This window comes from Carlito syrichta, unplaced genomic scaffold, assembly GCF_000164805.1.
Source record: "Carlito syrichta isolate Samal-C Ts95f unplaced genomic scaffold, Tarsius_syrichta-2.0.1 Scaffold149186, whole genome shotgun sequence".
In the NCBI taxonomy this organism is placed as follows: domain Eukaryota; kingdom Metazoa; phylum Chordata; class Mammalia; order Primates; family Tarsiidae; genus Carlito; species Carlito syrichta.
Window position 1 is genome coordinate 62,456 of NW_007093282.1, and position 17,391 is coordinate 79,846.

The following is a 17,391-nucleotide window of genomic DNA, read 5'->3' on the forward strand; positions in this document are numbered from 1 at the left end:
CCTACAAATGCTTCCTATTAGGTACTACACACTAACCATAGACAGACTTAACTGCCACATTCATCAAACTGCAATAACTTGCTTCTGTCTTACTTCTTCCACTAACCATGACTTGCAGCAAGAACTACATCTTGCTCATCTCATTTTGTCACCAAAACCTAACCTATAGTAGGTTCTCAATAAATAGTCACTGAGTGAGTAAACAAAAAAAACAGTAATTATTTTTTGAACTTTTGAGGGGTGATTTTGTTTTCTGATACAAAGACATCCAAAATCTCAGAATTGCTTTTTTAGAATAAGAATTCTATATATACACGTGTGTGTCACAAAGTCTCTGAAACACAGTAGATTAATCTCTAAAGATATCCACAATATCCACTAATTTGTTATGTGTTAGTTTCCTGAGATACAGTAATAGAGAGGTCAGGCTTTCCCAGACCGGAAAACCAATGTGAGCTGTTGAACAGATCCCCTCAACCTGAAAGTTTCTGCTAGGATGGTCTCAGACTAATTTTATTAGGTGCACCAAGAACAATCAGTTTCTTTCAGAAATCGTCAAGAAAGCATCAGCTTTGGATTCTTTAATATCAACAGGTCCAAAAGTATACAGTGTATTTTTTTATACTGTTCAGTTAAGTTTATTAAAATACATATTCTCAACAGCCCAAGTCAATCAAAGCAGTGGATCTCAAAGTGTTGCTTCTCGGCACATCATTAGCTTGTCCAGAAAATCCAAAAGCCACATTCAGAGGTCAGCGAGGCCACCTTGAAGACATGATGGAGGCTCCTCAAGACAACAAGGACTCCACAGAATCAGTTATCTGAGCAGGTTCAGATGCCAACTGGATCCTCAGAACCTCTGCAAAGCCATCACCAAACCAGCAAGTGACATGTGCTATGTCTACAGTGAAGTAGAAAAGGCGGTCCTGGCAGAGCTTCCGACGGTAAACAGACCGAGGATCTGCTGACAGCACAGCCTCGATGGCCCGCTTTGCTTCCTCTGCTGACTGAAAATATTTAAATGAGGAATGACCAACCTCTGCAATGAGAAGACCACAACTTAATGCTCAGTATTACACACGTCAAATTTCATCACAATGAATGAATGCCAATATGGATTTTGGTTGGTTCCTTAAACATCATTTGAAATCAAAAGTGTTTGGAAGTCTATTTGGTCATTATAGAGAAGGTTACCTTCAAGTGGTATTTACTGTCATTAGATTTAACTATGTAACCCCAAATTTTTGTTTTACTGAACAAAAACATCATGGTGGCATTTTCCCTTAGTTTCCTAACCAGGAGAGGTGAGCTTTCATTTTCTGTCAACCAAAATGTCACTTTTCTGTACTCAATGCAGTCTTGAATGCAATTCCTTGTCGTTTTGTTCTCAGAACACAGACAAGGAAATGCATGGCAGTCCCAGCATCCTCAAAAGCCACAAGATCTAAACCCACACATACCAGAACACTAGCTATAGGCAAGAGAGGCTGCACCAGAAGGCTGGTGTTATAAGTAACACTATGTCCCGAAGAAACAAGGACATGAGAGAGTGCCAGGACAAAAGTGAAACAGATATGCTGAGAAAGTTCTGTGTCACCACCAGGAACTGACCACTCTGCTCCACTCAAGTGCATATTTCAGGTAAACAGGTACTTACCCAGTCTGGTGGCAAAACTTCCTATATTTTTATCATTTTTAATGTATTTAATTTTTAAAAATACAGTATGTACAGAACAAATGGTTAAAAGTAACTGTGACCGAGTTTTTAATAATTGCAACATCGGATACATCCAAAGGATGCCCAGCTCCTTCCAGGAAGGTATACACTTAAAAATGTTGTCCCTGCTCAAAATATCTAGAGTGGTGGTGAATCTTTATCCTTCTTAGAGAGGATTTGATTTCAACAAACAGCCAAAATTACCCTAGGCCATATCTAACGATCAGGTTGGGTAAATGAAATCATGAAGTACAATTTTTGGTCAAAAATCAATTATATCGCATTAGGAGTTCTTTACTGCATGGCTCATAGGAAACAGCTCTAAAAGCCAATTTAAAAAGATTTATCACACTCCTCGGTGACAGTGTTTCTGGTACAGGCTCTAAGCCTTTGCTTGGCCAGTCACCACGTGTAAGTGCCCTACTCCCGATTCCTTGCATACTCATTCTTCTGGGCTCAGCTCACATGCTATTTCCTCCAGGAAGCCTTCCCACATTCCCTCCTCCAACCCAAGTCAGAATTCTCTGGCATGCCCACAACACACTGCCCAGACCTCTGCTCCATCACCAATTTCCTCCCATTTCAACACCTTTCACCTCTTTACATGTGCTAAGAACCATGTGTTAAAGTAAACCGGCTCCAAGTAAGAGCCCTGTGGCCTCTCTTCTGCAGGAAAGTGCATGACTCTAGTGCTGGGGCTTTGTGGGGGAACTTCTGTGCTAAGACACCTCCCTCTTACTCTGGGCTCCTAGAGGTCTCTGTGCCAGAAGCTAAGTTATCAGTTACCTGTCAGGATAAAATGCAACATTTCTCTAGTCCAATAGTAAAAGAGATGAGAAAACTTAAAAGGCTATGCTTTCTTTAAGCCTCTGGCCCCTCTCTAATCTTAAAGAGGTGGATCCACCCTCTGATCTCTGATCTACTTTCTAAATAAACTTTCCTTTCTAATCTTAAAAAAAGAATAGAATAGGCTGGGTGTGGTGGCTCATGCCTGTAATCCCAGCACTTGAAGAGGCCAAGTCAAGAGGATTGCTTGAGTCTAAGAGTTCGAGTCCAGCCTGCACAACATAGCGAGACCTCGTCTCTAGAAAAAAATCCAAAAGTCAGCCAGGCGTAGTGGCACATGCCTATAGTCCCAGCTACTCAGGAGGCTGAGGAGGATCGCCTGAGCCCAGGAGGGCAGGGCTACAGTGAGTTGCGATCATACCACTGCATTACAGTCTGGGTGAAGACTGAGTACAGAGAGACCCCAACTCAAAAAAACAAACAAACAAACAAAAAAACAAAACAGAACAAGCACAAGTTAGTTTCTGAATGCTGTCAGTAGACTCCAAGAACTATTGAACCAGGTAGACACAGGCTACCGTACAAGTACATCATAGGTCACCTCGTGAAGCTAACTGTGCTAATACACAGTTATCGAATGAAAGTTGTCATATGATGGTGTTGCCCAAATATCATTTTATATTCCTATGTTTCTTAAAACCAATCACACTGACACATATTCCACATAATGCTCTCAGAAATACCAAGCTTAGCTAAATCTCATAGTAAAAGCTCATCTCATTCAGAACTGAGAAACCCAAGGTACCCGATTTACCTGCTGAACTGAGCTGTACAAGGTCCATTTCAGCATGAGGAGTAAATCGCACTTCTAAAGTGGCCACGGGGGCCTCTCTCACCCAGGCAGGAACCAGGCTGCAGGGGGATCCATCAGCCACCCTGGCAGGGCAGTAGCGAGCTGCAGGCCGCACCTCTGTACTGCTTCCTGGTAGAACTGCTGCTCCTTCCACGCTCCTTAGCTTCTTATCTGTACCTCCCTCTGAAAAGCTCTTCTCCAGGCAATGTGGGCCAGCTTGTTTTTCTGCCACACTCAGTCTCTGATCACTTCTTGATTCCAAACCAAAATCTGCTGCTACCTCCCTGTGCATAGGCAAGATCCGCTGGAGTTCTGCTCTGTCTCTGTGTTTCAGGCAGTTTTCTTCTGAAGTTCTGCCTTCAGGATATTTAGGCTTCCCCTTAGTGCTGTGGTAGGGTTCTGGCTCACCGCACCCTGGGCACTGTCGCTGGTAACAGCTATTGGTCTCGCCATCAGAATGGAACGTGGCTTTTGGTTTCTGCTGGTTATTCTGTAAATTAAAGTCCCCTAAAGGCTCCATCAAATTTTGTGGTGAGTCATAATCAGCTATGTAGGGTTTAATGTCTAGTACGGGTGTGCCATGTATCATATCAATTCCAGAAAGGTATATAGCTCCACCTATGATATAAAAACAATGAAGGATAGTGCAAACTGGAGAATACAGTTATACCCCCAAATCATCTCTGCAACACTATCTGTTTATGTCCCATCGAGCTTACTCATGATTCTCTTCATACACCTGGTGCCAACTACACTTTTCTTTCTACCTGGAAACCCATCCACTTCTTGACCCATCAAACTCCTACTTGCTCTTCAAGGTCCTCATAGGACACATCTACAAAGGGCTCTTCCAGACATAGGTATTCTTTCCTGTCCCCAAAGAAAAGTCTGTGCACAAACCTCTGCTGGAGCCCTTGCCCATAATCAGGCACCTGCTCAGAGTTTCCTTCCCTAGACAGCAGGCAGATGCCTTGAGCATGGGCTAGGGTCAACATCTTTGTATCAGTGGTGCTTCTAACTCTGTTCCAGGCACATAAAGTCCTCATTATATCTCTGTGGAACCAGTGAGGGTTTCTACGGTGACAAGAATAGTTCCCAAGCCCCCTACGCTCCTGATATTCACGCTCTTGAATAATCCCTCCACTTGAGTGTGACTTGCTTATAGCCAAGAGAATATAACCAAAGAAATGTGATATCCCTCCAGTGATTATGTTTTTATATAAGATTCCTGCTTGCTGGTGGACTCACTCAAGCGACCTTCCATGCAGGCTTGACAAAGTAGGCAGGCATATTGGAAAGCCCATGTAGCAAGGCACTACAAGTGGTCTCTAGAAGCTGAAGGTGACCTCTAGCCAAAAATCAGCAAGAAGCTGGGGCCTTCAGTTCCACAACAACAAAGAAATGAATTTGCCCAACATCCTGAGGTTGTCCCACTTGGACAGCGGCTACCGGTACAGGATCTACTAACATGACCCTTGGGAAAGTGGTCTAACAAGAACCAAAAAACTGCATGCAGTCACATTGGATTCCATCTCCATTTAAGAAAAACATGACTAACACAGGACCTTGATTTCTAAAATATGCTTACTGTGAATGAGCCTGGAACTTGGGAAAGATGATTCTGGGTTTTCCAAATGATGTATTATCCCTAACAAAGTCTGCAGGAGAAAGAAAGGCACTGTAGCATAGGTAAAAGTTCTTTGGATTTAGAGTCAAACATGTGGCTGGATGCTATTAGACAAATTAACCTTAAAAAGTCTCAGTTTCTTCATCCATGAACTGGGCATTGCTACCCTATCAAACCCACAAAGCCACTGTGAGATAATATACAGTAATGCACTCACTAACTATAAAGCACCATTCAAACACTAGTAGTTGCCATAAAGCTTACATAGAATGTGTACAGTGCAACTATTAATATGTTTGCCTTTTAACCTTTCTGATCTGGCCTCCCCCACTGGAACATTAAGTCCTTTAGGGCAGGGATTTTTATCTGATTTGTTTACCACTATATCTCTAGCACCTAGAACAATGCCTGGCATGTATTCAGTACTAGAAAATATGTGTGGGTTGCATGAATGATCATAAAATGCTCCAATACTTTTACCCAAGCTGGTTAGCAATTACAAATTGATAAAACTCAAGGTGGGTCAACTATTGAACTTTTGTGGAAAATTACCTAAGGCCCACTTGAGTTCAGTCTAGTAAGGAAGTCCAAGTTCTGGGAAAGTACAAGCAAAATAACCATTTTCTTTTTTTGTTTGTTTTGAGTTGGAGTCTCACTCTGTCGCCCAGACTGGAGTGCAGTGGCACCACTGCAGCCTTGACCTGCTGAGCTCAGGTGATCCTTCTGCCTCACCCTTCCAAGTAGCTGGAACCACAGGCGCACACCACCACGCCTGGCTAATTCTTTATCTATTTATTGTAGAGATGAGGTCTTGCCATGTTGCTCAGGTTGGTCTCTAACCCCTGAGCTCAGGCAATCCTCTTGCCTCCACCTCCTAAAGTGCTGGGATTACAGGTATGAGCCACTGCTCCTGGCCCAAAAAACCATTTTCATCTATTTAGTGTCCAGTAGCCTGAAAAGTACTCTTAGAGCTTTATTCTTATGAGATCCTTAAAAAAAAAAAAAAAAGAATCCTTGGAATCACAGAGTGGGCAGGTCCTTCTCCTCTGCCCACTTTACAAACAAGTCAAAGCCTAGAATGGTCTTCCAACTCCTAGTCTACCCACTGCATCATCTTCTGCCTCTCTAACACATGTACTTACTGGGTCAGAATGGAATGCTGCCGGGCTAGGTGGCTCAGCCCGCTGAGGCTGAGGTGAGTGGATTGCCTGAGCCCGCGGGTTCGAGACCCGCCTGGGCAACTTGGTGAGACCTCATCTCTACAATAAATCAAAAACTCAGTCGGGCGTGGTAGCGAGTGCCTGTAATTCCGGTTACTCAGAAGGCTGGGGCGGAAGGATCACCTGAGCCCAGCAGGTCGAGGCTGCAGTGGCCGGGAGCGGCCACTGCACTCCAGTCTGGGTGACAGAGTGAGACTCCAACTCAAAAAAAAAAAATGGAATGCTTTTCAAAAATGTGTAGCAACATATTAACACAATCTGGAACTCTACACAAGTACTTCTATAACCAACGTTCAGTTCTGTAGTGTGACTCATCCCAGAATTCTGCCACATCCAACAGCTGACAGTTACACTGCAGCCATGATGTTTGTCCATTTCCTCAAGGCTGCAAGGAGGGAATGACAAATCACCACCCTATGTGTTTACCATATGTGCATGTACAACTAACTGCTGTATGTTAAATTTGAAAGAGTCCGATTTTTTTTTTTTCGAGTTAGGGGGTCTCACTCTGTTTCCAAGGCTAGAGTGCAGTAGCATGATCATGGCTCACTGTACCCTCAACCTCCTAGGCTCAAGGAGTCCTTCTGTCTCAGTCTTCTGAGTAGCTGGGACTATAGGTGCACACCATCATGCCTGGCTAATTTTTTTTATTTTTTTGTAGAGCCGAAGTCTTGCTAGATTGCCTAAGCTGATCTCAAATTCCTGGCCTCAAGCAATCCTTCTGTCTTGGTCTCCCAAAGTGCTTGGGTTTACAGGCATGAGCTACCATGCCTGGTTAACTTTTTTATTGTCTGTAGAGTCAAGATCTTGCTATGTTGCCTAGGTTGGTCTCAAATCTCCAGCCTCAAGCAATTCTCCCACTCTAGCCTCCTAATTGCTGGGATTACAGGCATGAGTTGCCATACACAGCCATTTTTTAATCATTTTGTATTCATTGAATTCCAAGCCAAAGAAAATTTTGTTACTAATTTAATGATTACGACATCTGAGTTATTTCAAAATAATGTAACAGCTTTTGATATATGCAATGATATAAATAAACTGAACATCCTATGAGAGTTTATTTCAAAGTGCTTTCATTGCTAACATTCTTTTAATCATTGCATTTTCTTCAGTGTCTGGTAGCTCTCAGGAGTCAACAGTGCTGGTACCTGTCTATATAACTGCCAGTAATAAACACTATGTTAATTTTATATGAATTTTGGAGAGTAAGAAAAAGAAAAGCAAAAGTAGAAATGCAATGGGTTACCTTCTACCTTTTCCAGCTTGGCCAGGGTCAGTCCTATAGCATTGGGACGATGAGGGCTCCTTGTGGAAAAAACTCCAGTCTTTGCACCATTCAGCCTAGGAGGTTGCACTTTTGCCTTACAGCTCAAATGGCCATTTTTGTGAAAAACAAACAAAATCCTATTGAAAATAAACCAAACCACTGAGTAAGAAAAGAGCATAAGCTTTGTAGGGGAAAAGGTACTCTCCCACAAATGAACAGAAAGAATGTTTTTAGTGGTGTTGAACTATTATTAGTAGGGAAGAAAATAACACCATTCCCCTTCCTTGAAGGAAGACACTCTTATCTCCACATTCATTCACACCTAACATAATGACTGGCACACAGCAGAAGTTTAGCAAACATTCGACAAATGCCTGAATAAACCTTATTTACTAAGTGTCTGCTATTTACCAGGCAGTATGCTAGATATTTTTATATTCATTTCATGTAATCTTCTTAATAGTATAATTTATCCTCCATTTTAGGGATGAGAAAATTAAAGCTTAGAAATGTTTAATAACTTAACCATGCCTTCCTAAACAAGATACAAAACCAAGAAGCCATGAAGAAAAACAATAACAAATTTTAATTCATTAAATCATTACATTGATGTACTACAAAACGTTAGCCTAAGCAAAGAACATGAATAGGCAATTCACAGAAAAAATTACAAATAGCTAACAACTATATGAAAAGATGTTGAGCCTCACCGACTTTTAAAAATTGAACTAAAAATCAAAATACCATTTTCCTCCAAGAGACAAAAATGTAAAACACTGATAATGTGTTGGGGAGAACGCAGGAAAAAGGTGATTTGCATACACTATTGAAGTTGCTTAATTTTTGACGGTAATTTGGAAGTAATTTTCCAAAATTACAAATATGCATACCCTCTACTATATCAAAATCTGATATCCTATCTATAAAAATACACAAGTGGCCAAGAATATGTACCCAAGGGGATTTGTGACAAACTTATCATAACAGCAAAATAGTTCTCCGTTAACAAGAACATGTATGATACGTTTATATTTTCTAATAATAGACAGCTATTGAAGCAAAAAAGGTAAATCTATATGTGCTGACATGAAGGTTCTCTCTGATATATACTGTTAAGTAAAGAAACATTTGGTTTTGCTTAAACAAATACCCACTCTGTATGTATAAAGTTGTTTCTAGTGTATTAAAAAAGAAAACATGAAAAGGTCTGGCAGGATCTATGCCAAGCATTTACAGTGATCACTTCTGAGGAGCGGTTAGGGTTGGAGGCAAGAAAGGAGAAAAATAGGAGGGATAAGGGAAAAATCTCTTTATATACTTCTGAAACCATTTTTTACATAGTCAATATTTAAATTTAACTCAATCAAGACACAGACTAGGTCAGAACATCCAACTTCTTTTTTACCCATGTCCCCAAATTAACATGAAAAATAAACTATTTAATTATAAACAATTTTAGGTCTCCACCTATTTAGGCTGCTGATGTTGGGGTGAGGAAGAATGTACAGAGAAAGAATTCCAAATGACAGTGAGTAAACTAGCATAACACAGGCCTTAATATAGGTAACACTTTAAAGTATCCAGATTTCTAAGGTCTCTTATCTTTTTTAGGAAGAGATTTAATTCTGCATGGGTCTAAAGCAAGGTCTGCAAACTTTTTCTGTAAAGGATCAGAGAGAAAATATTTTAGATGTGCAGGCCAACCAGTCACTGCTGCAACTATTCAACTCTGCCACTGCAGCACAAAAGCAGTCAGAGACAATACATAAACAAATGGACATGGCTGGGTTCCTATAAAACTAGCCTACAAAAACAGGCAGTGGGTCACATCTGATCCACAGGCTGCAGTTTACTGACCCCTGGTCTAGAGAATAAAGACCCATGGGCAGAATTAAGGAGGTATATAGTTTCAGCTTAACAGAGGCTGCTAACCACAATTAGAACCAACTGCAAATGGAATGTGCTCCCTCAGTGGATCCCAAACTTCCCTGAGATACCTAAATGATGCAGACAACACATGCAGGAACGCAGTATGGAAATTCCACACAAGAGATAAGGGTGGTCTGGATGGTAGACTCTAAGGTTGTTGCAACTGGAGTGCTTTACTCAGGGGCAAGTTCTGGCCCAAAGTGCCACTTCTAACTTTAAACCAACTTACCAAACATGAGAAAACTGCTCTAAGCCCATCAAGGAATGTTCAGGATTATTAAAGATGCTCTTTCTAATCCTCAAACAGGCCCGCGAATGGCTACAAATGGATGGCTGTCTTGGAGTACCATTCTTGGCCAAGAAACAGGATTCCAAGTAGCCTATAGGCTCAGTTAAAAGATTCCCTACAGGACAAAATTGGAGAAGAAACCATTAGTCCAAAGGTCAAACCAAGCTGTAAGAAAACATGTTTTCTCTAATGCACTGGATCATAGTTTAAAAATGTACTAGGTGTTATGCAACCATAAAAAATTATTTTTATAGTATTCAGAAATACATACAAATATCCTCATCATTATATATACATCATACTATCTGTTTAGATACACTAGAAAGAACACTTTAGTATCATTACATGCATAATATATATTGCTTCAGATACACTAGGAGTCTAAGAAAGAAATAATGAAAGGGGCATTTTTAGAAGAACTACTATGACCGTAATTCAAATTCTATGCTACCATTACTAAGTTATGTGACTTTTTGGTCGGTTTAAAGGGTATTTCAAATAGAGGAGACAGTAAGCATAAAAATAAATGAGACATGTCATAGCATATGTAGTGAACAAGCTATTTTTGATTGGCTGGAGTGTGAAATACAAGGCAGAGAATAATGAAAGATGAGGAGACAGTGATTACATAGAAGCAAAGATGCCTTCAATTGAAAGCAACGGAACATATGAAACAAAGTAGTTTAAGCAATGAAGGGAGTTCACAGGCTCATACTGCTGAAATATCGAGTGGCAGGGTAGATTTCAAGTTAGGCTCAGTACAGTAGCCCGCTGCCCCTCTAGAATGTAAGCTCCATGTAGGCAGTTGCTTTTTGGTCTTGTTTACTGCTGTGTTCCCATTGTCTAGTGCATTGCTTGTAAGGGGGTAGGTACTCAAAAAATTCATGTTGTATGGAAAAAAAGATAAGTCTAAACTGATTAAAATGGAAAATGAAAAGGAACAATATGTATAACATAATCCCATTTATGAAAATCTGCTTATATATTTATCTATTTCAATATGTACAAGGCGGGGTGCAGTGGTTCATGCCTGTAGCCTGTAATCCCAGCACTTTGGGAGGCCGAGGCAAGAGGATTGCCTGAGCCAAGGGGTTCAAGACCAGCCTGGACAGCTTAGTGACACCTTGTCTTCACAATAAATCAAATTAACTGGGTGTGGTGGCGCACACCCGTGGTTCCAGCTACTTGGAAGGCTGGGGTGGAAGGATTCTCTGAGCCCAGGAGGGGGAGAGTGCAGTGGCCATGAGCATGCCACTGTACTCCAGCCTGGGCGACAAGTGAGACTCTGACTCAAAAATAAATAAATAAATAAATACATATATTTGAGAAGGAACCCCCCAAAAACTGGAATTTATTTTTTAAACTGTATATTTATTCTTACATGTTAAATTTCAGCCACCTTCAAAGTGCAATATACCTATCAAGATACTTTTTCCACTCCGCAAAACAGTTTTTGAACTCATCCATTTTGATGACTTTTAGTGCCCCTGCCATTTTTTGCTTCACCTCTTCCACATCAGCAAAATGTTTCCCTTTGAGACTTTTTTTCATCCAGGATAAAAAAAAAGTTGCTCAGGGCAAGATCAGGTTAATAGGGAGGGGGGGCCTGGGGTCATGCCAGGTCAAAAACTCCTGAACATTCAGCAGGTGTGAGCAGGTGTGTTGTCATGGTGGAAGAACCAGTCAACTGTTTGCTACAACTTGGGGCATTTCTTCCTTAAATCGTGACACAACCGTCTCAAAACTTCCAGATAAAAACTTCTGTTGACCATTTTATCTGGAGGAACAAGTTCCGAGTGTTCCTGCCCCCTAAAAGATAATTCTGGGTTTTTTTTTCTGTCCTCCTTGTATGTCTGGAAAACTATCTGGAAGGATATTCACCAAAATGTTAACAGTGGTTAACCTGTATGGTGAGTTTTTAAATTATCTTTATGTTTAATTTGTAATTTCTATAAAATTTGAAATTTTTGCAATAAACACAAATTATCTTTTAAAAATAATAACTTTTGAAAGACAAAATTAGCCAGACATATTAATATAAAGTCCACAGTCTTCATGACTACCATTTTGAATTTACAACTTTTTGTCCTCCCTTCATTAGAACTTTATTAACTTCTTTTAAGAGATGATATAGGCCGGGTTCGGTGGCTCAGCCTGTAGTCCCGCGCTTTGGGAGGCCAAGGTGAGTAGACTGCCTGAGCCTGCGGGTTCAGGACCCGCCTGGGCAACTTGGCGAGACCTCATCTCTACAATAAATCAAAAAAATTAGCCAGGCGTGGTAGCGCGTGCCTGTAGTTCCAGCTACTTGGAAGGATGAGGCAGAAGGATCGCTGGAGCCCAGGTGGTCGAGGCTGCGGTGGCTGGGACCAGCCACTGCACTCCAGTCTGGGCGACAGAGTGAGACTCCAACTCAAAAAAAAAAAAAAGAGATGATATAAAGATCTTCTTTTTATTTCCCATTTCCATTAAATCTACCCTACCAGGACAAGCAGTGAGACAATAGTTTTGGAGTTGTCTCTTATAGTAACCTTCATTACTTTCACATAAAAACAGTGGTATTTTGGTCAGCACAGTGGCTCATGTCTGTATTCCAGCATTTTGGGAGGCACAGGTGGGAGCAATATTTGAGCCCAGGAGTTCGATACTAGCCTGGGTAACATAAGGAGACCTTGTTTCTACAAAAAAATTCAAAACACCACTGGGCACAGTGGCTAATGCCTGTAACTCCAGCACTTTGGGAGGCCAAGGTGGAGGGACTGCTTGAGCTGAGGAATTCAAGACCAGACTGGCAATGTAGCAAAACTGTGTCTCTAAAAAAAGCAAAATTAAAATCAAGAAATTAGCCAGGCATGATGGCACATAACTGTAGTCCCAGCTACTTGGGAGACTAAGGTGGAAGAATCACCTGAGCCCAGGAGATCAAGGTTGCAGTGAGCTAGGATCACCACTGTGCTCGAGCCCGTGTACAGTGATATCCTCGACTAAAAAAAACCCCAATATTATCTAACACATATATAAAAGATTATATGCAACATATAAGTCATAAAGCATAATATTATAACAAAACCCTATGTACATACCATCTATCAAGAACTAGAGCTTTACCAACAATTTACATCTTTTTAGGTTGCTTTTCTCCTATCCCATATGCTTCCTTTTCCTTTGAAATAAACAGAAGCCTAAATTTAGTCTTTATCATTTTATTTTTTAATATGATTTATCACATGCATATGCATGCCTAAACAATGTTTCATTTATTTTGTCTTTAATATCTGTAAAAACTGGTGTCAAACTTTAAGTTTTCTTCTAAGACTTGTTTTTTCTCTTCCAATATTATTAGTCTAAGATCCATCTGTACTGTGTATGTTTTCGACAACCTTAAGTTTTTTCCAAGTATGTTTATGGGCATTAAAAAAAATCCTCGTCCATGCTTCTATGGAACAGATATAGTAAACATCTTAGGATAAGATGAAGAAACTGAGGCCAAATGATCTGGTGTTTTTAAATTGTCAAGAAAAATGGCCCAAAGAGGATTCCTAACCTAATCACAGGATCCCTGTGTCCTGTTTTCATTTATTCAAGAAACATTTTCCAAGTATCTACAATTGCCAGACATTGGGCTAAGTTTGGAGGAGGGGGGAAAGAACACTTACCATAGTGGAATTAACATTTGGGGAAAATTTTACACTGTTTTAATATCATGAGAAATGTCACAACAGCAGCCATATTATCAAAGACTTCTGCCCTTGACTCTCTGATGTGAGGCCTAAAAATTGATAACTGGTCTACCACTTCATTGAATCAGTCTACGCCTGCTTTTCACAGATTGATTATACATATGCCATGATAAATACAAGTAGCCACCAATTAGATTTACTCCAATATTCTTTGTGCATCTCTATAAGAGCATAAGCAAGATAAACTGGGTTAGCAATGAACTGAAAGCAAACTCAGGAACTACTTTGTAGGAGTTCTTCCAACTACGCTACTCAAATGTTTGGGACCACTCTCAAAACATTAAATATTCATCCTCTAATATGTCTGAACTCTTCTGGAACCTATTTATATATTTTCTGTGCACTCCTTCTTGGGATAAGTGCTATGAAGTATAAATCCTACCTGAAGCAGAACCCTGAGAATGTTTACCCAGGGAAATTCTGATTTTCTGATCTCTTGCCTCATATCTCAAAAAAAAAAACAAAAACAAAAACAAAAAAACTAACAAGGTGCTAAGTGCTTGGTGTACAAACAAGAACTAGTTCTCACCCCTAAGGGTTTCCAATACTGTATATTGACAGAGTTGAACAAGTAAATCAACAATTCTTGTAGATACCTTATATGCAGAGACAGAGACTAACAGAGGTACACAGTAATACTAGCCAAAGAACCACCTGGAAAGGGAGAGAAGTGGTTCTCCAAAGGAACATGGGAGATTTATTACTGGCATCAGAAGAGAAAAAGGATAAAAACAACAGAAGACCCTACTACACTACCTTGAGCAAAACTAGCTAACACCTCTGAATTGGTTTTCTTGACTATAAAACAAGGATAATACCACCTACTTTTGAAAGCTAGGAGAGTACTAATTAAACACGTAAAGCACCTAGTGCAATAGAAAGTACCCAGTAAAGAGAGCTTTTTAAAGTCCCTGCCCAGGTTTTTTCCTCATTTGAACATTATAACTATATAATAAGTAAAAAGCCAGCAAGTTAATAATGCAGTGGTTTTTTTGGTACACAAGGCTTGTCTATGGGTCTTGCTCTGAAACAAAGTTCAGGTCCTTTTCATCTCTGCCTGAACAATAAAATTACCCTTGTTATACATCCTCTCCCCAATGCAAGTCCCTCACCTTTTCAAAACACTCTAGAGCAGAGGTCAATCCCCAGGCCACAGACAGGTTCAGCTTTTTCCTCATTTAAATATGATGAACGTACTGTCCATGGCCTGTTAGAAATCAGGCTGCACAGCAGAAGGTGAGCAACAGCCATCAGAGCTCCGCCTCCTGTCAGATCCGCAGCACTAGATTCTCACAGGAACATGAACCCTATTGTGATCTACGATGCACAGTCCTCATGGGAGTTTAATGTCTGATGATCCCCCCATCTGTGAAAAACTGTCTTCCACAAAACTGGTCCCTGATGCCAAGGGACTGGTTTCTTAGAAGACAATTTTTCTACAGATTGTGGAGGCAGGATGGTCTTGGAATGATTCAAGCATATTACATTTGTTGTGTACTCTATTTCTATTATTACATTGTAATATATAATGAAATAATTATACAACTCCCCATACTGCAGACTCAGTGGGAGCCCTGAGCTTGTTTTCCTGCAACTAGACAGTCCCACCTGTGGTGGCCGGAGCCAGCGCTAGCATCATCGCCTCAGCTCCACCTCAGATTATCAGGCATTGGGTTCTCATAAGGAGTGAGCAACCTAGATCCCTCGCATGAACAGTTCAAAAAAGGGTTAGCATTTATGAGAATCTAATGCCTCCACTGATCTGACTGGATGCAGACAGAACTCAGGCAGCAATGCAGAACAGCAGTAAATACAGATGAAACCTCACTGCTTGCCAGTGGCTAACCTCTTGCTGTGTAGTCTAGCTCTTTTTTTTTTTTTTTAATCAGCATTTCACTTGGTCACCCAGGCTGGAGTGCAGTGACATGCTCCTTGCCACTCCAACATCACCTGCTGGGTTCAGGCGATCCTTACACCTCAGCCTTCCAAGTAGCCGGAACCGGCACTATCAAGTAATTTTGTCACTTATTATAGAGACAAGGTCTCACCAAAGTGCCCAGGCTGATCTCTAACCCCGAGTTCAGGCAATCCTCTAGCCTCAACCTCCCAAAGTGCTGGGATTATAGGCTTGAGCAACCACATCCGGCTGGAGCCTGGTTCTTAACCAGTCTGTGGCCTGAGGGTTGGGGACTCCTGCTTTAGACCAACCTCCTCAACACTGTTTCTTGTGTTATGTTATGCTTTAAACTTTCCATGTCCCCCACTGTTAACAGACTTTATACTTCTGAGCCTGGTATTCAAAGTTCTCCACAATCTAAATCCAATCAAAGGTTCCCACCTCCCTGTTCTATCCAACACTTTAACCCAATAGCTCTGCAAACCTCCAAGCCCTGGGTTCTGCTCTTTCCTCTCCACCAAAATATCAGACCCATAGTCTGGCAATGTGCAACACATTTTCTAAATCAGCACAGTGTCTGACCAGGTAATAGCACTTAAATTTAACAAAGTTCAACATTTAGAATGTACACAAAGATTTCTGTTTCAAGGACTTTCATTTACAACAAGAACTGGCAATACTTAAATGCCCAATAGGGAGCTGGTTTAAAAAAGTAGAGCACATGTCTAAAACAAAATAGCGGGCAACTCCTTAAAATTAAAAGAAATAACTATGGAAAGATTTTCACAAAATTTAAACTTTTAAAAAAGTTATAGAACAACGGGGTCGCATAGCACCTCATACTTCGAAACAAGTATGGAAGGTCGACACCAAGATACTGACAGTGGTTTTCTCCAGGTGAGAGCAGGCTATTTTAATTTGCTTCCATTTGCTTCTTTTTTGTTTCTAAAACTAATATATTCTGCTCTCTGTAAACAGGTGTGAATAAAGAGAAACAAACCTATGCCTATCAGTCCAGGTCCAGCCCAATTTTAAACTATTTCTTCCCGCTAAACTTTCTCTCTTCCCCCTCCTCATTTCCCAAGGCGCCAAGATGCCTTTCTTAGGCATTTACTAACTCCTAACCGGCTAACGCCAGCTGAAAACATCCCATCTCCTTTACGGCGGGGAGAAGCTCCTAAGAGAAAGGCTCTTATGCCGCACGTGGCTGTTCCGGCCATTGTGCCAAGACAAGGCAGACAGTACGTGCTTTGTATCAACAGCCCAATATGCGAGGTGACGTCATCCCGTTCGCCGCGGACCCATCACGTGGTCGCCGGGGCACGTGACCCGCGCCTTTGTCGTAGATAGAATGACGCATATTAGTTTAAGATCTCGCATTTCACAACCCGAGGGCAGTGAAGTCGGCTGCCTGAGCCCAGGCCTCTCCTGAGCGGCACTGCCACTCTCAGACATTACCTGTCTCCAAGGATGGCTTCACGCAGCCGCACGGGGTCGCTGTAGACCCACATCCCGACTCCTCCAAGCCGCGCATGGTTACTAGTCCCTGAGGCGCCCAACCGACGCGTCAAGCCTTCCGCTTCCGCTCTCCGTGCCTGACGCCTGCGCAGTAGCCGCGCCGGTGGGCCCTAGAGAGTGCGCGCGCAGAGGGTGGCGACGCTGGACGCCGGGAGGTCTTCTCTGGGGCTGCGAGTCCCTACCCCAGCTCTGTTCCCCTTGTGCATCTTGATCTCGGTTTCTTGCTCGGAGCCGCTGCCGTTCCCCGCCCTCTCGGGGAAGCCCACGGCTCCGAGTTCCGCCCTTTCCGAGGGCGGCACACATGGATGAAGAATGACGCGCCAAGATGTCACTCCCGAAACGTTATTAATAAGCAGCCCACAAGTCCAGCCAGTGATCCTAGCTTTTAAAGAAGAAGGATGTTAATATGTAATTACAACAGAGTGGAAGGACTGGGCGTTAAGAAATGTTAGGAATTCTCCTTGGGTGATGGGAGTACAGAGATGATTATACTCTGGATGCTCCCGTTTTTCCAAAATAAAAATGTTGATTTGTCAGAAAAGAACCCC

At 41.6% G+C, this 17,391-nt stretch overlaps 1 protein-coding gene across 1 annotated transcript; it reads right to left on the reverse strand.

Moving 5' to 3' along the window:
• Positions 1 to 566: 566 nt before the first annotated feature.
• Positions 567 to 16,936, reverse strand: TRMO (tRNA methyltransferase O). The gene is made up of 5 exons (XM_008050540.1): positions 16,784 to 16,936; positions 9,632 to 9,806; positions 7,453 to 7,610; positions 3,318 to 3,974; positions 567 to 1,039 (listed from the first exon to the last, which is right to left on the reverse strand). Exons 1-5 carry the CDS (start codon positions 16,857 to 16,859, stop codon positions 789 to 791), a joined length of 1,317 nt encoding a protein of 438 aa, XP_008048731.1. The 5' UTR covers positions 16,860 to 16,936; the 3' UTR covers positions 567 to 788.
• Between the last annotated feature and the right edge of the window lie 455 nt (positions 16,937 to 17,391).

What these genes read in the sequence shown, in the direction of transcription:
- TRMO (XM_008050540.1), bottom strand. Translation starts at nt 16,859, where the DNA reads ATGCGCGGCTTGGAGGAGTCGGGATGTGGGTCTACAGCGACCCCGTGC. An exon ending in CAAGCTGGAAAAGGTAGAAG is followed by an intron (nt 3,975 to 7,452) that starts GTAACCCATTGC and finishes TTTATATCATAG; the next exon opens with GTGGAGCTATATACCTTTCT. An exon ending in TGTACAGCTCAGTTCAGCAG is followed by an intron (nt 1,040 to 3,317) that starts GTAAATCGGGTA and finishes TTCTCATTGCAG; the next exon opens with AGGTTGGTCATTCCTCATTT.